At 45.0% G+C, this 22,945-nt stretch overlaps 1 protein-coding gene across 1 annotated transcript in view; it reads left to right on the forward strand.

Moving 5' to 3' along the window:
• The window catches only part of ADAMTS2 (ADAM metallopeptidase with thrombospondin type 1 motif 2), a 280,657-nt gene that overhangs the window by 247,202 nt on the left and 10,510 nt on the right, over positions 1-22,945 (forward strand). Inside the window, exons 14-18 of the mRNA XM_090290344.1 lie at positions 17,441-17,564; positions 18,133-18,213; positions 19,497-19,663; positions 20,983-21,142; positions 22,590-22,722. Of these exons, the coding sequence (XP_090146470.1) occupies positions 17,441-17,564; positions 18,133-18,213; positions 19,497-19,663; positions 20,983-21,142; positions 22,590-22,722 (665 nt within the window). The remainder of the gene's footprint in view (positions 1-17,440; positions 17,565-18,132; positions 18,214-19,496; positions 19,664-20,982; positions 21,143-22,589; positions 22,723-22,945) is intronic.

Below are 22,945 nucleotides of genomic sequence, written 5' to 3' on the forward strand. Positions count from 1 at the left end.
ATTAGAGTCATGAGAGGTCCAGGGGCACTGTATGTAATCATTTGGTTTGTGCCTAGATTTTGTTTAGTTTTGTCTCTTATCACAGGTGTTTTATCCAAGTACAACACGAGCTGTTAACAACAGAGCAAACCATCTTGCTTAACTAGGACATGGTCAAAAGAAATTCTGTTTTCTAATATTACTTATGCAAAGGAATTTAAAGATTTTTCTGGTTGCTTATTACTGTGGTGGTTATGGCAATAGTTGCCCAAGGAAAAAGTGTTTTCCCAAATCTAGTTTTCCCTGGGGCAACATCACCAGGCATTGAACATTCTTGACTATGTGTGTGTGACCAACTGCATGTTTGGCCTGTGAAGTGGGTTTAAAGACAATACCCAATGTTGAGTTATCTTTTCAGAGAAAAATTCAGGGGAAAAAGGAAACAATAACTGTTATGGTAAGTGCTTGGCGTCACATGTTATTTGTGAGATAGGAAGGAACTAAAGGGAAAAAGAAAGTGAAGGTGTAGATTGCACAGGCCTGGCCTGGAATCTCATGCCAGCTGCCCACAGCAGATGTCCTCCGCTTCATTTTTTTATAACTGGAAAATAAAGATAAAAAATTTAATATATCATATCAAAGTCATAAAAAATTTTATCATCCTTATCAGTTCATTCATTCCGATGTCATTAGTTCTTGCTGACCTTAATCTTCCTGTGAACAGTTTTAGGAATCTAGTTTTCCCTTAAGAGTTTTATAAATCTTTACCCAATTTAGTGTTATGTTTTTAAAGTTATAATCTGTTTGAAGATGAAACACATTGGTAGGAATATGTTTTTTTCCAGAGCATTAGAGTAAAATAGTAATTGTGTGCAAATGATAAAGGACATAAAAATGACCACGCTTAAAGATCTGGTGAGTTCAGCCGTGGCTGCTGTGGCTCAGTGAATTGAGCATTGGCCTGCGAGCCAAGTGTCGCTGGTTTGATTCCCAGTCAGGGCACATAACTAGGTTGCACATCAGGTCCCCAGTTGGGGGCGGAAGTGAGAGACAACCACACAGTGATGTTTCTCTCCCTCTCTTTCTCCTTTTCCCTCTCTCTAAAAATAAATAAATAACTAAATAAACAGACAAATTATTTTTTTTAAAAGATCTGGCGAGTTCACATATGTGTGTGTAATGAACGCAACTGATTTAGTCACACATTCTAATCTTAGCTAGATCAACTGTCTAAACTTTTCTCGAGATCCCCCTTCCACAAACCCCCTGCAACATACATATACCTCTCAGTTTTCATCCTACCTTTTCCTTTAAACAATTGCTTTATTTTAGGACACATTTTTTTTCTTTTTCTTCCTTAACCAGGAAAAATACCCATGTCTTTCTATTTTTTCTTATCCAAAAAACACATTTTATTCTCCTTTCCTTCAACAGAAGTGCATCTCTGTCCTCCAGACCTTTTTCCAGTGAAAGCATGTGTCCTGTTCTCTAGAGAGTCATTTTGTTTCATCCTTATTATTTGTTAGTAGTTCTAGGAAATAAACAAACAAACAAAAAACACATAGCTCTTTTATAAATTAATTTTGGCAAAGTAACTTATATAGCAGTTTGTGTCTTTAACAGACCACATTTAAACTGAGCTGTCATACACTGTTGGGAAATGTTTTACCACAGTTTATTTTAACTATGTAAAACATTAAAGAAATGAAATTTCTTCAGCTTTTCATATAATGGGCATGACCTCAGTAAAAAAAAAAAAAAGTAAAAGAAAAAAAGAAAGACCACTTTTTTTTTTCTTCTCTTCAGTGTCTATGGGCTATGTTTTGGTTAGTTCCTGCATATTTACAGTTTAAAGATATGATAAGAGACATGACTTGACCAGGACATGTTAGATTTTAAAAATATTATATAATTTTTATAACATTTATACCAATAACATATCTACATAAATATAATGAAATGTTTAGCATCATCTATTTGACGGTGCTTCCCATGTAATTTGGCATACCAAATAAGCCTAACTAGATTAATATTCTCCTTTTATAAAGAGAGAAAGCACATCTCTGAGGTACTCAGGGGCCCTTCAGAACATCCCAAAATTATTCCTAGGTCAGTAAGACTTGATTTAGAATCTGATCTTAGAAAGCTTGTCAAACAAGCTTTAAAGCCAGTTTAAAGCCATTTGTTCAAATAAAATCGTAACTTAAGTTACTAATTTAACTACAGTAACAAAAGCTTCACAGGCAAATACAGAAAGTTAAACAGTTGTAAGCAAAATTTAGCTCTTTTAATATTAAGGAGTCTTAATTTACTTAAGCAATTAAAGGCCTGATGATACGGAGTCCAGGAAATCATCTCAATACAATATAAAATCTTTGTTTCCTTTTGTAATTTTTTACTAAGAACATACCAATAGTACGGAAAAATTTTGTTCTTTTAGCAGAGAACATTAAGTTTTAGATTTACACAAGCATAGCAATGATATTAAAGCTTAGTTAATTCTTTTAAAACCTTTAAAATAACATTTTAATTTTAGCCAACCTAATTATGAGTTAAAGTTTTCTCTTTCCTAGTCTGAAATAACCAGGACAAAATTACTTTCATTTTCCTTAATGAAAATATATCTCCATATCTTATACCACCTTTTATTGAAAAAACATATTAATTTCTTCCTACATTATTCAGAATCTTCAACTCTTAAAAACCCTTAATTTTAGTGACAACTAAAAGTAACCAATTAGCATTCAGTACGTTGGAATTTTTTTTTAATTTCTTTCATTTATTTATTGGGGGGGCTGCTCTGTAACAATTACCCCCGCTCAGACTTAAGACACTTTATAATCTTATAAAGGACAATCAGCGAAGGTTTTGTGCTCCTCTAACTGCTTCAGGCTGGACATGGTCATCGCCCTACCTACCCTTGGGTCCAGAAATCCCTAATAAGAGTTGGGGTGTGGAGGGGAGTGTGGCCTTCCCACATGGGGAGGGATCGTGCCGACTCCAGGTCAGCTGGCTGTCCCCGGACAATGGTGTGCTTGATTTAACAGGCTGGCATCCTTGTTGTATTCTGGGAGCAACAGATTTGGCAACAGGGTTAAAAGGTATCATTAAAACCATAACCACTAGATGACAAAAGGCGGGGATTAATTTTTCAAATGTCCCGCATTAGGAGAAAAAAAAGTTTCTTTGGAGGAAGGTGTGCAAGGCACATCACACCTGTCCAAAACCCTTTTGCCCAGTATACTTAGTTAGGGCTGAGGGGAATATTTTAGGTTTCCTCAGACCTCTGGGCCCTTTCTGTCCAAGCCATTAGGATAGAAAAGAGAAACTAGTTTTAAAGTGAAGCCCACAGACCACCCCATACTTCACCAACCCAGCCATTTAGTTCAGCCAAACCGTTGAGTCTCAGGAGGCAGCGATGCAGACAGGATTAAGTGAGGCCTATACGTACAGACGATCACTCGGGTAATGAGATCATAGGCTTATGCCCTTTGAAAACAGAACACACATGTTAATTTATGCAACATAACCCACAAACCAGTCCCTAAATCTGCGAGACTATCTTATTGGGAAGATTGCCAATTGCAAGGCGTTTGACATTCTTCTTGCCTGTAAATTAAGCATCTTTGATGCTGTCACAGACCTAGTTTAACTTTCAAATGAAAACAACATGAAAATAAACTTTAAAGACAGTTAACTGCACTAGTTTATAGTCTACCGCTAAGCATTGTGATTTTCCTTGAATTGTGATTTTTCTCCTTAAGATTACCCTCCTTGTCATTAAAGGGACTGCATTAGGTCCATTTTTAATTTATCCTGTTCGTTTGCATAAACACAACAAGAGCAGCAAATGATCACATATGACCTTTAAGTCTGCTTTGCTGGAACTTACACAAGGACCCTTTAGGGTGACCTTTAGTCTGCCCATCAGGGCACAGAATCTCAGCCACGTACCTGCCATTCAGCCTTGCCTGTAAACACCTGTCTTTTCCAAGTCCTTCAGATTTTCCATTGTGCCATAAGGTTCCTTCTAGTCATCTTTCAGGAAGGCAACCTTCGTTCCTTCCCTGGAAAGATTGCCATGAACCGCACAACCAACCAAGGTACCTTAACAAAAATATATCTCCATAGTTTATACCACTTTTTATAGAAAAAACATATTAGTTTCTTCCATGTTATTTAGAATCTTTAACCCTTAGAAACCCTTAATTTTAGTGACAAATAAAAGTAAGCAATTAGCATTCAGTAGATTGGAAAATTTATCAATACATTTTATAACCTCTAGAAATGTAGGTTCTTTCACTGACAAATGTATTTTATAATTATTAGGAACATGTTTTCTTAACATAGCATAAAACATTTTTACTAACCAACCCAAATATCTTTAGTTTTTCTCTACTGAGAAGCCTAAGTATGTAAACTTAGATTTACTTAGCAATTAATGTTTTAGTATTTTATCTTATTTGGATATGATCTAGATATTCAATCATTTTCATCTTTTCTATTTTAGAAAACTTTTGTAAGTTGTTTTATTTACAATGCCATATTTTAAAAGGTCACTAAACTAAAGTTAATGGGACAATAAACTGAGCAGAAATCACTTTACAAAAAGAGGGAAAGCCCCAAATGCCACTTGCTATAGAGAACCCACAATTCAGTGTTATTCAGGGCAAAGAGAAAGGAAATTTGATCATATTGGAAGAAACTCAGCCATAGGTTTGGAATCTGTATCCAGACTGCACATGCAATGAAGACAATATTCTGCTAATACAATGGATTTGCTGCTGCATTTGCCTGCTATTTGTCTAATATTAACAGTTATAAACAGAGCAATGCAACTTGTATTTGGAACAATCCTTACAGTGTTACAGTGTTGGGCACATTTCACGTCTCTTCATACCCTTGGTTCTCTATGTACCTGGGCTTCCTCTTCTTCTTCAGTAAAGTCATTTTTTTCCTCACCTGAGGATATGTTTATTGATTTGAGAGAAAGGAAACAACAATCTGTTGCCTCCCAAACATGCCCTGACCAGTGATCAAACCTGCAACCTTTTGGTGTACAGGATGATGGGCCAACCAATCAATCCACCCAGCCAGGGCTTCAGTAAAGTCATTTTTGATATTGAAGTTCTTGCGAATTTCTTCAGGAGTTTTCCCCTTGATCATATTGGCAACAGGCTTGCTTGTGACATCAAGCAAACCTTCGATGTCTAAATAGTTTACAGCCAGAATAAGTTCAAAAAGTGTTATTTGGTCAACTTTCAGGAATTCTGGATACCATGCAGGGATATGATCTATTCGTTTTGCTATGTTCTCATCGACCTTTCAAGGAGGAGGTGGGTCAGCCTTGTGGTGGGGGCATGGCTGAGTGACCTTGCCTAATATTGCTACATTAACATCTGGCAGAGGAACTGGGTCATCATCACCATCATCAGCCATCCCTAGATTACCTAACATGATCTTGATAGTCACAATGTTTGGCAGTTTTCAACATCAGCTTCAAATATCTCTCCGTCAGAACTCAGCAACTTAATTGAAGGTTCAGTGTCCAGTCTCAGGGAAAGAGGGGGGCAGTCAGGCACAGCAGAGAAAGGTGGAAGACCAGCCTCTTCCGTTTTCAGCTTTTAATTTAACTTAGTAAAAATCTAAGGTTTCAAGTTACCAAAATATTTTGGGAAATTTATTAAGTACATATAACATAAAACAATTATTAAAAGTTTCACCAAGAAACCTTTTGTTTCATTTACATCTAATTTATTAAATTTCTATAATTATATTTAGATTACTCAAAAATTTTATGACACATTAGACAAACTTAATTATTATCCCAAGCTGATTTCCTGTTGACAAACCTTGTAACAGAGATAGCATGAACTTGCATTTTTGTAAAGGCAGATAAAATGCAAAAATTATATTAAATATTGCTAACTTTAATAACATTGCTGCTTTAATTAAACCAACAAACTTAAATCAATTTTGATATTAAGTGTTTTCCCAGATCACATGACCCTGAAAACCTTTGTATTAGTTTCTGTTGTATTTTTTAATTTATGTAAGTGGTTAAGTTATTTAAGCCAATTAAACAGAGCTTTTTATATAAACCAATTTTTATTAATTTCCTCTACATACACATATATACACAGACACAACCAGAGATCAGATCATTCTACTTTTAAAAAATTTCTTAACCATGAGGCGGGTACAACAATCCTCATTAATTTATAGCAGCTGGAATAAGTTAAGTTTGTTCATTCAAATGTCTAAACTTTTTAAGATTTGTATTTGTCCTTGATAAACAATTTTTAAGGAGGCAAGACTACATAGGTGAGGGAGGCTGTTCAGCTCCTGTGTTTTAAAAGCTCCTTCTCCCACTATTTTTCCTTTGTTTTGTTTAGTCTCAGGCAGCTGTGGGCCATGTTTGCATTTCTGGTATCTGCAGGAAGACTGGAAGTTACTGAGAGGACTTCTGAAGAATCTTATTTGACTTCTCACTTTGCCAAGCTTATGATCATGGAGTTACTAGATTCTTTGAAATGTCTTGTCAGGTTTCATGCAGGACAAACAGTAAGAAATTCTAAATTATCTATTCAGATGGCCAAGTTTCTTTTAGGATTCATTTAGAAGTTATTTTGCCTTTTGGACACTTTTGGTTATTAAGCAAAAGGTTATCACATTGTCTCTGAGTGGGTTGGATTCCTCTCCGTTTGTGAAACACTTTCCTCATGACAAATGTAACAAACAGAGACAAGAAAAGGAAACAAAGTAGCACAATGAAAGGGGTACCCACCTTTGAGGAAACAGCACCCCTTTGCTCCTGAGGCATGATACCACCTGCCAGCACCTGGGCACTCACCCCACTTGAAGGAAAAACCCCTTCTCATCTCAGGGAAAGGCAGTTGGCCTCAACCAAAAAAGGAGGGAGGTCCGAACCTGAGAGGGCTTCCCGGTAAGGAGACAGCAGTCCATGGAAGCGGCGGGCACAGCAGAGGCTCTGTGGGTGTGGGGCCGGGTCCCAGGGGGCCAGTGGAGCATGGGGGTGAGGCCACGTTAGAACCTGTTTGTGATGCCAGATATGCTCACCTAAAAATAAAAGGCAACAAGCATCACAGGGTAGCTAAGGCAAGGGATATATATGGGAAGGGGAAGGGGAACAATTACATCAGTAGAGGAAGGCATTTCTATTAATGCAAATATCATGACAGGGACGCTAATTCTAAATGTTTTTAATTTTCAGTCCGATAGTCATCAGTTCAGTAGTCCTAATATCTGCTTTCTTGTTAGCTTTGCAAACAGGTCTTTGGGACACAGTGCTGCTTAGTCCCCCTGCAAAGGTTATTCTGCCATTTTAACACCCCAGAGGTTTGAGACATGAGATGTGCAAGGTGGTTCCTGTGGTGTGGCAGCTTTGGCTCCATTTTAAAGTGGCTCCATTTATCCTATTTTTGCCGTATGGCTGATTAAATCATTGGCCCTTGGTGATTGATTCAGTCTCCAGCGCCCCCACCCCCCATTAAGTGACTAATGAGGCTAAGAGTCACCTCATTAACATAACAAAAGATTATTTGCAAGTCTTGGCATAGGAAATTCCTAGTATTTGAGCTTTGTGCCAGAAATAAATGATAAATCACAATATCACCACTGTCCTGGCCTGAAAAGGGATTTTCTCCACTCCTCCTTCTCTCCATGGTCCCTCTTCGCATCACCTACATTCTTTCCCAGGGCCATATTCTGAGCCAGGCAGCACATAACCCTCTACAGGGCCACCTCTCCTCACCCTGACAGTATTCCTGATGGGCAGGGTGGGCTGCTCTGACTCCATGTTGCCCATGTGGAAACCAACAGTTTCTATAAGACTGTGTGGCTGGGAAATGGTAGGTTTAATGCTTTCAGCTCGGACTTCTATGTCTTAAAAGACCAAGTTTTCCCCCCAGTTTATCATATTCCCTCTGTTTTTTTTTGCTAATTTTTTTCATCAGAGATCACTAGAATAAAAATGAACGTGTTCATTTTATTGATTGTTTTTCACCCTGTTCACTTTCAAAAATTATTCAAAGACTTATAGATCAATAAAACCAAAGTTTCTTACCTTCTAGCCACACATTCAAAACTGACTCATGAACCACTGTTCTGTAGCCCTTTCATAGTCAAGAGCTCCTGCCCTCAAAGCATCGGTGGTAGCGAAAACAGCACCAGATGTTAGACCACTGGGGTCAGACTGGACCTTGGCTCAGCAACCCCAGTAGGTGAGTTCTGGCCAGGAAAGAATTCAGAGCCAATACTCAAACTATAAGAAAAAGTTTATTTAGAAAGTTGCCAAGGTAGAAGAAGTGAGCAGTAGAAGAAATGAACTCGGGAAACAAGTAAAAGAGGCAAGTGAAGGGGCCCATGGAGCTTAGGAGAGAGAAGGGTAAAGGTAACATGCTTGGGGAGGGGGAGGGGAAAAGCAGCACTGGGTCCTCCAGCTTGAGGATATTTATCTGGAGGTCATGGGGAGGATCCCAAGAGAATGTTCATCAGCTTTCCAGGTATGTCCTTTCAGGGCCATGGTCTCCACGAATTGGTCAACTCCAGGGCAGGGGTCATTAGTCAGTGCCCTGGGGTTAGCTACGGCACCATGTCTCTGGTTTTGCTCCTTTTCTGGGCCTGAAGCTGTAACACAACTGAGGCCTAAATGTATTTAATGGGGGTCAGAACATCATTGTCCTGGGGGCTTGATGCTTAAGGGCTTTTCTCCAGCCCCTTGTTTGCTCCCCCTCTAAGGCGTCTAATCTGCATGACTAGCAGCATGCCAGGGGAGGAGAGGTCAGGGGTTCTAAACTGCTCAACCAACAGTAGGAAAGGTTGGAGGCTTTAAACCACATGACCAATGATATGCTAGGGGAGGAAATATTACCCTTGTTTTTCCAGTTGGTAGGTACCCTGGGCTTTCTGCCCTGGTGACCTTATGTACCTGGCCCATTGTCCTTCCTCTGCTCATGTCTGTCTAACTGCCTACCACATCTCCCCTACCCCCCATCAATGATATTGGCTGTGAATTCTTTAAGGGAATAGGGGAGCTGGATTTCTTCTATAGCTGCTTTCTGTGGAAGAAAGGCAACACTTTCCTTCAGAGCCAAAAAATCCTTGCTCTCTGTCAGAGGGACGATGAGGCCTGGGCACGGAAGGAGGTTGCAGTGGTGTTCAGAGTCAGCAAGGGGCAGTATCCCTGAGTGCGAGTAGGCTTGTAACCTGGCAAAGACAAACTGTTACAAATCTCAGTATTATTGGGTCAAAAGCTGCAATGTCAAGAATTATGAGAAATGGTTCAATGGAAGGAAAAAAGTTTAGTTCTCAATAATTCCAAGTAAAAGGACAGGAGAAAAATGAAACATTTGTTTGGAGGGTTGTAGCCAAATATTTAAGAAAACTAGAAAAATTCAGGATCCAGTTCAGTTCATTGGTGAAAAATAAAACTTTAAAGACAATTAACTGAACTAGAGTCTAATATCCACAACTGTATATTATAGAGTCTATTAAAAAAACAACCTCCCCCCTCAAAATCACCTTCATTTTTATCAAAGAGCCAAATTAAGGCCAACCCATTTACTGCATTAAATCATTTCAATTTGGCCTGATTATACAAGAAATAGCAATTCATCATATAGGCTTTCTTAAATCTGCTTTGCTGGAATCTCACAAGGACTCTTCAGATTGAACTTTAATTATAGGGTGAAGAAGCCAAGCCACACAGTTACCATGAGGCTTTGCCTGCAATACCTGTAGGTTTGGGTAAACTCCTCAACCTCTCAAGGTCCCCCAAGTGACCTTGAGGTTCTTTCTTTGCTTTCTCCCAGGAAAGCAGCCTTCACTCCTTCCCTAGCAAGACTGCCATAAACCATGTAATTAAGCAAGGTATCAGGCCATTTCTCCAAGGGGAATTTTTTGGCTTTCATAGTCAATCTTTGTTCCTTAAAGCTTTCTGGTGACATCCAGAGTCTAGGCATGTCTCTCTCAAACATGACATTCCAGTCAAAGTCTTGATTAATAAAAACCACAATTGGAAACTGGTTTTATGTGTCCTGTTATAAAGAGAACAGATTTTTTAAAGTATATTTTATTGATTATGTTGTTACAGTAGTTCCAATTTTATCCCCTTAGCTCCCCTCTGCCCAGTACCCCACTTCCCTCCAGCAATCCCACCCCCGTGAGTTCATGTCCATGAGTCGTGCATATAAGTTCGTTGGCTTCACCCTTTCCTATATTATTCTTAACTTCCCCCTGTCTATTTTGTACTAATCAATTATGCTTCTTAATCCCTGCACAATATCCCCATTTCTCCCCCTCCCCACTCCCAGCTGATAACCCTCCCAATGATCCCCATACCTATGATTCTGTTCCTATTCTGGTTTGCTTAGTTGGATTTTGTTTTTATTTTTTAGACTCAGTTGTTGATAGTTGTGAGTTTGTTGTCATTTTAGTGTTCATAGTTTTGATCTTCTTTTTCTTAAGTCCCTTTGACATTTCATATAATAATGGCTTGGTGATGATGAACTCCTGTAGCTTTACCTTGTCTAGAAAGCACTTTATCTTCCCTTCCATTCCAAATGATAGCCTTGCTGGATAGAGTAGTCCTGGTTGTAGGTTGCCTTTCATCACACTGAATACTGCTTGCCAGTCCCTTCCTGCCTGCAAAGTGTCCTCTGAGAAATCAGCTGACAGTCCTATAGGCACCCCCCTGTAGGCAATTTTCCACCTCTCTCTTGCTGCCCCCAGGACTTTGTCTTTATCTTTCGCCTTTGGCATCTCAATCATGATGTGTCCTAGTGTGGTCACCTCTGGGTGCAGCTTGCCTGGGACACTCCGTGCTTCCCAGACGTGTAGGTCCATCCCCTTCACAAAATTTGGGAAGTTTTCCTCATTTTTTTTTTTCAATTCTTGCTTCCTCATTCCGAACTGGTTGATTGTTGTTTTCTTCCTTATGTTCCAAATGCTTGATTTGAACCCTGGTTTTCTTCCCTTCACCTTTGATTTTGTGTGGATTTTCCTTTGTTTCACTTAGCATAGCCTTCACTTCTTCTCTTATGTGTTTGTTGTACCCAAGCATATCTGTCAAGCCTGTGAGCATCTTTATCACCAGTGTTTTGAATTCTGCATCTGTTAGGTTGTCTATCTCTTCATTGCTTAGTTCTCCCACTGGAACCTTGATCTATTCCCCCTTTTGGACCATACTTCTCTGTCTCCTCATTCTGACAGGCTCCTGTGTTTATTTGCCTTCACGTCCCAGGTAGAGCTGTCACTCCTGTTACGTTGTAAGGGGCAGAGCCTTAGGGATTCATCAGTACAGGGCAACCTGTTTCGCCACGTTGTGGCGCTGCACATGGGGTAGGGACCCGAGAGGGAACAATGCCGCCTGCCGAGCAATCACCCCTTTTCCAGGCACCTCTCCTACTTCTGCACCAGACTGGCGCCCTTCTAGTTGCTTCCCTGGCCATTGTTCCCAGAGTGGGTGGGTCTGCGGATGTTACTGTGGGGCCCTTTAAAGAAGCGGACTCTGCTGAGAGACTGGCAGTTTCTGCCTTCACCCCAACCCCCACTGGTCTGCACAGTTAGAAGCAATGAGGCTTGATTTTCACTGTTGCTGGGACCATGGGCTGCAAGGTCCGGTGAGGAGCTGGGTACGCTCCCCAGATGTCCCTCCTGACTTTTTAAAATGTGTGACTGCACTTTCTGCTGGCCTACTGCTGCTGCTGCTGCTGCCGCCACCACACTACGTACTCTCCACCCCAGCTCTGCCCCTCCTACCTGTCTGGATGAGTATTTATTTTTTATATCTTTGTTTGCTGGACTTCCACACATGTTGTATTAAATGTGGTCCAGGGCGCAGAAGTAATTCCAGCAAAGAGAATGAGTCGGTTGGAGGGCTGCCACATGTTCTGGCAGGTCAGCAGCATGCAGCGCAAAGACCTCTCCTTTTATTGAGTTTTACAAGTATAGAAATCAATAGGGAGGGTAAAGAATGAGCTTACAGGCACATTCAAATATTGATTACAATATACAATTACTTACTTGGGATTACAACAAAAGGAGGTTAATATATAAACTATAAAGAATGATTCCTATCAAAAACAAAAAACAGGAATTCAATCATCTATTCTTTTAAGACTATGGGAACAGATACACTGTTCCTTAAACATTAACAGAAAGCACGCAAGGTTAAGCACTACCTGTGCTACCTGTGCTTGGCTTTGTTTGGTTTCCTTGTCAAGATCAGGGAAGATGGAGTACTCAGCAAGATTTCTTTTAAGTCACAGAATATTTTGAAACCCTGAGGCCTGATCAGTCAAAGACTGTCGGCGCTAGCGAGTCCAGCTCTCCAGCTCGGGTCATAGAACACCATAGGAACCTTGATTTCCAGCATCACATGCAGTTTGATTTTCTGGAACTTCTGGTAGTTTCTAGTTTTGAGGTAGTTGTATTCCTTTTTAGTTGTGGAGGGAGACTCAGCATGTCTGTCTACGGACTCCATCTTGGCCAGAGATCCAAGAAATCAGATTCCTATTGGATTCATGCAAACAAACATAGTGCCATGAAAATTATAATATTCATTAAGAGTTTACAAATTCTGGAGGTATCAGAATTTCTAGAGAGAAAAATATATAATATACCAAATTTCTTTAAGGGAAAAATAAGTCTCCTTATATCTGGAAAGCAAGAAGAAAATCTTTGCCCTTTTAACAGAGTGGAAAAGAACCAAACTCCAATTCTGTATTAGATTACTGTTGATCTTTAAATTCATTTACTTTCCTCTCTAAGTTTCTCTTTACAAAACTTTTATAACTTTCCTAGTCCCTTTTAGTTTACCTTTTCTTATTCAGAAATAACCAGCTTTAGAACAACTCACTTACTTCCTTTTCCTTCAGCAAGTATCTCCATACTTTATACGTTCTATAATGAAAACCATACACTTTCTTTCCAATTCAGAATTCTTAAGTCTTACAAACCTCAGTTTTTAGTGACAGCTAAAATGCAAGCAATTAGCATTCTTTAGATTGGCAAAAACATTTAATGACTTCCAGAAACATAGGCTTCTTTATTGGCAAACATGCTCACACTTTTAAGAGACATACTTCTAATAAAGTATGACATTAATTAACAGCTCCAAATGTATTTTCTAGCTTCTCTGTAATAAAAAGGCCAGAAGTAGATGAACTTAAGACTTGTCCAGCAATATTTAAGAGCTGAAATTAGTTAAATTAAGCTGCTCAAATAGCTAAGGTGTTGTGTTTTTTTTTTTTTCTTTCTTTCTTTCAATGAGAATTATCTCCCAGAAACTTGCATTTTAAAAGATGACCCAGATAAGACTTGGTGAGCTTTAAATTGTTTCTGGAGACATACCTCTGGCCCTGTAAAGACTTTATTTGTAAAACAAGGACAGTTGCTTTTAATACCTGAAGAATTGAGTTGCTACCTAAATGTTAACAAAGGACTGACAAATTAATTCCCATTTTTGGAATGTTTCTTTCCATCTGGGTATACTTTTTCTTTCAGACTCTGTAGCAGTTATAGAGAGATCTAGTTTACAAGTAGTACATAGCTTAGGGTCATTTCTAAGAGCCATAAAGGTTTGGATGTGTGGAACCTTCATTCACTACCCTTGGAAATGGCAAAACAGGTCCAGCTGCAAGACAATATTAAAATTAATAGTACCATTAACTGGCCAAACCTCTCCATTGCCCAGTTTATACTGGGGCCAGTCTGTGTTGCCAAAGAAGATTAACCTTTTTCTTGAGGGACTCAGGGTCAAATTTCTCCCAGTTGGCAAGTGTGCAGTCCAAAACAGTCTCTCAAGGTACAGTGGACTCGTTTCCCTTCTAGAGAGAGAGAGTCACATAACAAGCCAAGAGTTAAGGGCATCCCTACAAGTCTCTGGGCTGCCTCAACAAATATGGCTCCTTCAAGCCTTAACCAGCCTTACCTGGGACTCCCCTCTTCACCCCTCCATACAAGGAACACCCAACACCTTCGTCACCACAGGTGGAAAACTCGTCCTGTCACTCTGATCATCAGTAGTTGGGCTAGCGACATACCCTGGTCCTTTAAAAGGCCTAGCAGGGAGAGGGAAGCTGCCCCGAAGTAAAGGAGGGTCGCTGTCAAACAGTCTCTCAGGATCCCATGGAAGTTAGTAATGAAGAAAAGACAAACATTCAGGCAGCCTCAAGATTAGTTTCTTCTTTTTTATTATTCTTACCCAAGGACATGCTTATCAATTTTAGAGGGAAAGTGAGAGAGAGAGGAGAGAAACATTGATGTGAGAGAGAAACATCAATGTGAGAGAGAAGCGTCGATTGGCTGCCGCTTGCACATGCCCCAACTGGGGATTGAACCCACAACCTAGGCAGGTGCCCTGACCAGGAATCAAACTCTTGACCTGTCAGTTTATGGGTCAGTGCTTCAACCAGCTGAACCACTCTGGCCAAGGCAAGATTACTTTCATTTTTTGGAGGTTCCTCAAAAATCATTGTTTCCCCAGTTAATTCAGTACCGGATCCATTTAGTCCTGAATACATTTCACCCCCTTCTGGAGAAAAGATATGTGGGTATCACTGATTTCAAGAAAATTTGTCATACCAAGTGAATTGGGGCAGATTTGATTAGCAAAAATATATATTGTCCCATAACGTTCCCTTGTTGAAAGGGAACAGGTTCTGATTTTTTTAAAGATTTTATTTATTTATTTTTAGAGAGAGGGGAAGGGAGGGAGTGAGAGGAGAGAAACATCAATGTGTGCTTGCCTCTTGCATGCCCCAACTGGGGACCTAGCTGGCAGCCCAGGCATGTGCCCTGACTAGGAATCGAACCGGCACCCTTTGGTTCACAGGCCAGCACTCAATCCACTGATCCACAACAGCCAGGGTGGGGACAGGTTCTGATTTTGAAATAGATGTTAACATGCTATCCCTGCCATTTGCACAGAAACTTTACTCAGAAGTAGAAGGCAATTCATTGGGCAGAGTTAAGAACAGATAAAGTGGCCACAGTATCTACAAGGGCCTTGGTGGCTTCCTTTTTTATGATAATCTCAACTGCTCCTAAGTTATTAGTAAGGAGAAGGGGAAATGCTCTCCCACGGTCGTTGGAGCAATCCTGCACGGGCTTCGGCTTCTGTTCTCTTTCTAAATGTTTTCTCAGTCTTCTCTAACCCTCTTTAAGGGGGCCTGGCTTTCTACAGTACAGACTCCTCTACGGGAGCTTCCTAGTAGACCCCGTTTGGTAAGTTTGTTCTTTTTGTCCCAGAAACCAGTAGCTATTAATTGGAATAGGTCAGAATGGCCAGGATCACATGTTCTGTTAAATTAAATTTCTTTGTGAACCCATCACAGTTCTGGTGAGAGTCAGGGAAACTCTTAGGTAGATTCCTTAATTCTGCTCTATCCCAAGGAATGCGTTCAATCGCTGTTTCTGGTGTGCCTGAGACCAGCCTTTCTAGTTTTTGATTCTGAGTGCAGTTTACCTGTGCTCCTCCTCAAAGCCTCTAATTTCCAATCAAGATAAGATTCTCATTCATTCAGTTTAAGTTTAGAGCTGGCTTTTTCTAATTTTGCATGCAAAAAATAATGTAGGTCTCAGAAGAGCTACATTTTGACCATCTTAAGTTGATATCACTTCTAGTTAAATCTTTTCTGCAAGTACTCACAAGTAAAGGCTTCCTATTTATTGTATATCTGCAGGATGGGGAATGGAGTCTGGGAGTTACTGGCCTTGGAGGCACAATTTCCCACTTTGATTTTAGTTTTACTTTGAAATCTGTAGAGTCTGAACAGATTCCTAGGAATATTGTGTAGTTTGTTGAAGTGCGTTGCTTGTGGGTGCAGCTCCAAGGACCTTCCAAGTCCTCTCAAGCCTTCTTACATGTCTCGGTTTCTCTGCCTGGCTGTGGAACATGGCCCTGAGGACTCAGAGCACTAGGTAACCAACCTTTAGTGCACGTCCCCGGAAGAGTCAGTTATTTAATTACAATTCAGTTGGAATTCCCTATGGGGCTCCCGTATGTGGTGAGGGATGCCCTCTAATACCTCTGCGGAGGTGTTGCCTAAGAATACCTGAGATTTGAGCTGGAGAGAGGAAGTGCCCCTTATTTTTGGAGCCAAATGAGTTCAGGTTCTCATTTATCCAGCAAAAGGTTTTGTTCAGACCCTCAGGAGACAACTCCAATTGAAAAACCAAAGTTTAAAATCAGCCACACGTTTTTTTCTTTTATTCTTAGTTATCTCAACCTTTATCTTCAGCCTTGGGTCTCTCAACCCTTAACCTTTAGCTTCACCTCAAGGATTTCCAAAAAAAACAGCTCAAACTAAGTCAAGTCAGCCTCTTACTTTAAGACAGGTAGATCCAGAGTTCCAAGAAAAGCTCACCCAAGTCCACCTGATGCAAAATGATGAGCCAGTGGGGTCCAGTGGGCCCCTGCTGGTGTCCAGCACGCGTCTGAGTCTGCAGGGTGGTCCTGGGTGGGCTTCTCTGGAATCCTGCTGCATGCCATGGTAAGACATCTGAGTCACAGCAAGACAGTCCAAGTCACAGCTCCAAAAGGTCCTTGTAAGACAAAGGTCAGAAATCGAGCAAAGGGAGAGGAAGAGGGTCTCTCCAGAGGAGCTGAGAAGCGGCTCTGAGCCCCTGGCAGCCAGGGAGGAGGGAAGCATGCCGCGCTACGGCACGCTCTGGGACGAGCATGGGACAAACTGGCTCAGAGGAGGACATTTTCCCACCGAGGGAGGAGAGCTGCGGGTGTGCGTATTGGTGCAAAAGTGGCCTCCGTCCTTTGTCATGCAGCTTCTGTGGTCCCAGGAGCAGTGCGCTGCCAGGGATTAGAAAGTAAAAGAACCTGCATTCTTTACTGCCTCTGCCAGGTGACCCTGGACAAAGGAACGTCCTCACTCAGTGTGGAATCATTTCTGCTGCCTGAGTGGGCGGAGCTGAGAGTATGTGTTGAGAGGGTGAAGGCAAAAGCGTTTCTCCCAACTCTTGTCACCTCCTGTTTAGACACCCGAAGACTGAAGACCAATTAAAGAGGACATTGCATTCCTGAGGGCATTGTGAAGCTGGGGCATCTAGGCCTAAGCTGTGGGTGGGAGCCCTGGAGGGCAGTGCACTGTGTGTGGGGCAAGGACAGAGGCCAGGTCTGACCTACAGCCCTCGGGACAGACTCGTCCATTTTGAGGCCAGCTTGCCAAGCCAGGACAGTCTCAGGACGTGACCCTGCTTAGGATGTGCAGAACCCTCTAAAGTCACACTGTCCAGATGAAGGAATGAATGTGGGGAAGTGGCTGTTCCTCAGGAGGGCACATGGGGCCCACCTTGCCTCAAAGCTGCCTCCTTTCCCTGCATTGGGAACTGCTACGAGGGGTGCCCTGGGGCACAGGTCAGCCAGAGCCTGCGTGGGGCGGGACCTCAGTACACTCTGCAAACCCCCCTCCACCCCCCGCAGAAGGTGGGCTGTGACGGGGTGATTGGCTCCAGCAAACAAGAGGACAAGTGCGGCATGTGTGGAGGCGACAACACCCACTGCAAAGTGGTCAAGGGCATGTTCACACGCTCCCCTAAGAAGCTGGGTGAGTGAGCCCTCAGGTCCGGGGGCCTGAATGTCTACAGCAGCTGGTAGGTGGACGTGGGTTGGACTTATCCTTGGGGCTCTGTCAGGGTTCCTGACTATTCTGGGTGGCAGGGGGTTGCGGGGGGGGGGGGGGCAAGGGGCACTGTAAGGGTGAGGGTGAGGAAGTGGGAGAACCTAAGTCAGGATAACTTGAGCCAGGCCCCAGGCTGGACGGAGGACAGGGAGTGTGGGGCTTGGGTGAGTGATCAGGGCAGAGGAAGCCAGGATATGGGTGCACAGAATGGGTCTCAGATATCTAATTGAGGGCAGGGGCCTGCTGAGGGCACCCCTCCCGTGCCCTCCAGGGCTGTGGGGCAGCCGTGGGCCCCTTGGTCTCTGCCCCCTTGCCCCTGCCCCCCAGCTGGCTGTCCGCAGTGCTTCCCTGCATGGCCAAGGGCAGGCTGCTGCCTCTCGGGTGAGCAGTCAGGACCCATGAACTACTGGGGCCTCTAGGGCTGCCTTTGAGGGCAAAGCCCTCCTTGCCCTATCTGCACCCCCGCAACCCCTCTCCTCTCATCCCCATGAAGGCTACGTGAAGATGTTTGAGATCCCGGCAGGAGCCAGACACCTACTCATCCAGGAAGCAGACACCGCCAGCCACCATCTGGGTGAGTCTCAAAGCCCAGGAACGCAGCAGACCCACAGCCTGGCTCCCCTGGGGATGCGTAGAGCCCCGGGGGTCAGAGGCCTGACTGGGGCTCCTCCCTGTCCCCTGCTCAGCCCCACATTGCCATGGACCTTTTCTGGGTTCACCTCTTAGTGGGGAGGCTGCTTATTTGGATCAGAGAAATCCTGGCAATTTTAAATTCCTGAGATTCTATCTGGAGTAGAGGTTTCTGGTCACTCTTGGAATGTCAGGTGTTCTAACAATCTTGGTGTTCCTTCCCACATGGCAGCCCCTGCTGGGAGCCCTTGCAAGGGTCCACCTATCCCCACCCTCTCCCCACAAAGGCATCTGGGCCCTACCTCCTAGGTAGTCAGGGGGCCCAAACGTGACTCAGGGGGCCATTGGGGGGATCCTGGACAAGTCCCTTCCCCCGATTTGGGCCCTACCTTCTTCCCTGTCCACTGGAGGTCAGACTGGGTCAGGACCTCACCATCTAGCATCCCTGCTGACATATAACAAAGGCCATTTTTTTTAAACATCCCTTTTCCTTTTATAAGAAGAAACTTTATATGGCTACCCAAAATGTGAAACCAGTACCACTTATAAAAGTTGATTACTGAAAAAAGAAAAAGAAAGAAAGACTACCAGAGCTTGAGGAGATTCGTGCAGGAAGTTATTTCCTCACTCTTGTGCCTGTCTGCGGGCTCCCTAAAACCATCCAGCAGCTCCTCAATGCCTCCTTCCACACTGTGGGGACTGTCGGGCCTCCTGACCAGCTGGGTTCTCAGCTCCTAGGTGTTCTCAGAGGGTGCCCAGGAGCCTGGGGAATCCCCCGTCAGGTCAAGCCTCTTAGAGGGTTTGGGGATTCAGGGGGCCCCAGGCTGGGCCACTGTACAGATAGGGGGGACACCCTGCTTTTCATCTGGACATATGCTCACCCCATGGCAGGAAGCCCCCACCACATCCCTGCACCCTAGCATCCAGCAGATGCCCTGCCTCCAGGGCATGGGGGTGGAGCAGGCTGCGGCTCTAAGTGCCTGCTGAGCACCCCAGGAGCACTGCAGGGAGGCAGTCTTGATTAGGAACAGAGCCCTTGCACCCCCAGGGCCTGTGGGGTCAGAGCTGGGAAAGGACACTGGGCTGGGCAGAAAGGCGGGAGGGCCGGGCTGACTGTGGGAGGGACAGCTCCTGTACCTGCCCAAACCATGGTGCCCCATCCCCTCCCTGTGGTGCTCCTGGGTCTCCCCCTGGTGATCATGGCAGGGGCTCCCTTGCCATTTTCAGCCATCAAGAACTTGGAGACAGGCAAGTTCATTTTAAATGAGGAGAATGATATAGACCCCGACTCTAAGTCATTCATTGCCATGGGCGTGGAGTGGGAGTATCGGGACGAAGATGGCCGGGAGACGCTGCAGACCATGGGCCCCCTCCGTGGCTCCATCGCTGTGCTCGTAAGTCCCTAGGCCCAGGGCCAGGTGGCATGGGGTGAGGGGTGGATCCCCTGCACACCTCAGGCCATGCTTGCAATGGCCCCGTGACCTGTCCTTTGGACCAGGGATCCCCATCTGTGTGTCAGAGTAAGGAACAGACATCTGGCTACCAGTGGGGCTCTGGCCCTGCGCCACCCCAGTGTGACCTCAGACAGACTCTCCCCTGTAAAGGTTTTGGTTCTCTGCTGAGTGACATTTACAGCCCTCTTTCATCATGCTCCTTCATGTCTGCCATCAAATCCAAACACTGCCACGCCCTGAAAGTGACAGACTCAGGGCGTTAGACCATCAGACCCAGGTCACACTGGACTTTGTCCCTGAGCAGGACTGGACCCCAGGGCTCCTGAGTCCAAGACCACAGGCTGCTCCTGCTTATGGAAGTACAGAGGGAACTTTATTTTCTAATCACTTTTATAAAATTAATTTTAATTACATAGCATTAATTGCATAATTAGCTATAAAATCCATCAGAATACTACAGATAAGGCTGAGGAGCCCACCGTTGGGGGGTGTAGGCACCCAACCCAGCATGCCATGTCAGGGCACTCACTTCCTCGCTTTGCTGCAGGGATTGTCCCCCCAGGTGCTGTTGGTGACCTGCCTGCCAGTGCACGTGCAGGTGGGCCTTGGGGCCTGCGGTGTCTGTGCTCTGAAACTCGCCTGCTGGCTGAAATGGATCTGTAATCCCCTAATCAATACTCAAAGTGATTCTCACAGTCATTTGCAGACAAGGGCAGAGCAGTGGAAAATCTGTCGCCTGGACATGCTTGTCCCGCTGAGGTGGATCCAGGTGACACTCTGCTTCTTGTTTCAGCTTCTGCCGTAAGCAAGTGTCCTTTCCACAGTGTATTCAGTGCACATTTTTCACATGTTTGTGATTTAGTGGGGTTTCACGGTTTAAAAGGGCCCAGGCATGATGCTGACGTGCTGTGTGCTGCTGCCAAGGGCGCAGAGCGTGGGCTTCCCATGGAGCTAGCGCAGCACAGCCCATCCCTTCAGGCCTGAGGCCCAGGGTGGCAGCTGGGGCCAGACGGCAGGAAATTAACAACATATATGAAGTAAGGTGTCTTTAAACACAAAGATGCATAAAATAAGGTTTCCTGCTGACAGCTGATGAAAATGTGGTGACCATAGCCCCACAGGACCCAAACTCTGATCCCTGAGAGCAGCAGCTCAGTATCAGAGACTTTCTAGAACATAACAACTGCAAATAAGGAGGCTGGGCTGTAAGTTTGCCAAGCTGAGCTTTCTAAAATGGCTCCACACTGTGTGGGGCACAGGTAATCCCGGAGGGGGACACCCGGATCTCACTGACGTACAAGTACATGATCCATGAGGACTCACTCAATGTGGATGACAACCAGGTCCTAGAAGAGGACTCTGCAGTCTACGAGTGGGCGCTGAAGAAGTGGTCCCTGTGCTCTAAGCCCTGCGGTGGAGGTGAGGGGACTTCCCGGGGTGGTGGCCCCACAGGGAGCCAGGGGCTGAATGAGAAGGCTCTCTGGGTAGGGGTGCCCTGCTGACTGCCAACCAGAGGCCCATGCCAGGCCTGAAAAGATTAGCCCCAGGGGCCAGGGTGGCTGAGGCAGTGGGCAGCACCTGGGGGTCAGGGGCCTAGCCCTGCCTAGAAGGGAGCAGACATTGAGCAGGAAGAGGCGTTCAGGGCGCAAAGGCAGCCCAGGGCTCAGGGACAGGTGGACACTGCGGGACCCCATCGTGTGGGAAGTGGGAGCGGGCCTGGCAGGTTGCTGGGAGGGAGGCTGAGTAGGCTGCCATGGTGCCATGAGGCAAGAGCAGGGAAGACGTGGGCTGCACTGGCAGAGGGGAGGCTGCTGCCTGGTAATGGTGTCCCCCACCTCCTGTTGAGCCTTCGTAGTGCCATGGATTTCATCTGTGTGGCCTCCTGTTGCCCCTCACTGTTACATATCTCTTGGACTCACCTGCTCTTCCCATCTTCCCAGTCCTGGCGCCCCCGCTCCTTCCCTCCCTGGCCCTTGTGTGTTCACTCACCCCCATCTATGAGACAGGCAGATCAGACCATACCGCCCCCTGGTGTCATAGTCTTCAGCAGCTCCCTCTGCTCTTAAAACCAAATTCTCCTCACGGCCTCCAAGGTCCAGACAACTTGTGTCCTTTCCCACTGATCACCAGGCCCAGCCACTCAGGTCTTAAGTGCTTCTGCTGGATGTGCCATGCTCCTGCCTCAGGGCCTTTGCACAGGCTGTTCCCCCGGCCGAGGGTCCCTCCACTGCCTTCCCATTGAACAAACTCCCCCCTCCTCTACTTCCTATGATGCCTCCAGATGACCACACTAGATCAGGCTGCCCCACTGGCCCACTGAGCTGCAACTTCATGACCTTAGCACTGCTGATACCTTGGTCTCTGTTCTCTGCTATGGCGGGCACTATAGGATGCTGAGCAGTTCTCCTAGCTAATGCCAGCTGGTGCCCACTGCACCTCTTCCCCCAGTTGTGATGACTGCGTGTTCCAGACATTGCCAGATGTCCCTGGGTGCCAAATCACCCCCTGTGGAGCACTGCTGCACCAGACTTGTGATGGGAGCAGACTTGCGGGATGTATTTCCATGTTTAGGCAACTGCTGGGTCATCCAGGGTCTCAGTGCATGTTGATTCAAGGAGGATTAAATGGCTAAGTGATGGGAGAACGAAACCTTCCCCTGTCCAGGAGGCTGGCACCCAGCCTAGGGTGCTGAGGGGACACCCCGCTAGACACCTCCAAGGCCCAGCTCAGGCACACTGCCCCACCCTCCACCCCACCCCTTCCGAAAGTTGGGAAGAACGGGGATGAAGCTGCAGATGAATTGCTCCTTTGAGCCCCTGGAGGGGCCACCCTACCCCACTGAGCTCCCTCGAGCTCTCCTCTTCAGGGTCCCAGTTCACAAAGTATGGCTGCCGCCGGAGGCTGGACCTCAGGATGGTGCACCGGAGCTTCTGCGACACCCTCACAAAGCCCAAAGCCATCCGCCGGGCTTGCAACCCACAGGAATGCTCCCAACCCATGTGAGTGCCTGGGGCCGCCCAGCTCTCTGAATCCCACCAGGGAGAGTAGAGGGCAGACCCCCCGAGGCCCTAGTGGTGGGATGTAAGAAATTTGGGCCCCCAAGCGGCTCTAGGCCCCGCATCCCCCAAGTCCAGGAGGTCCCAGCCCTGCTCGGACTTGCAAAGCTGGAACACTACTGTGCATCTCAGAGATGCCAAGTAGTACTGCTCAGATGGGGAAACT

Source organism: Furipterus horrens, unplaced genomic scaffold, assembly GCF_987537825.1.
Source record: "Furipterus horrens unplaced genomic scaffold, mFurHor1.1.pri manual_scaffold_10, whole genome shotgun sequence".
Classification (NCBI taxonomy): Eukaryota; Metazoa; Chordata; class Mammalia; order Chiroptera; family Furipteridae; genus Furipterus; species Furipterus horrens.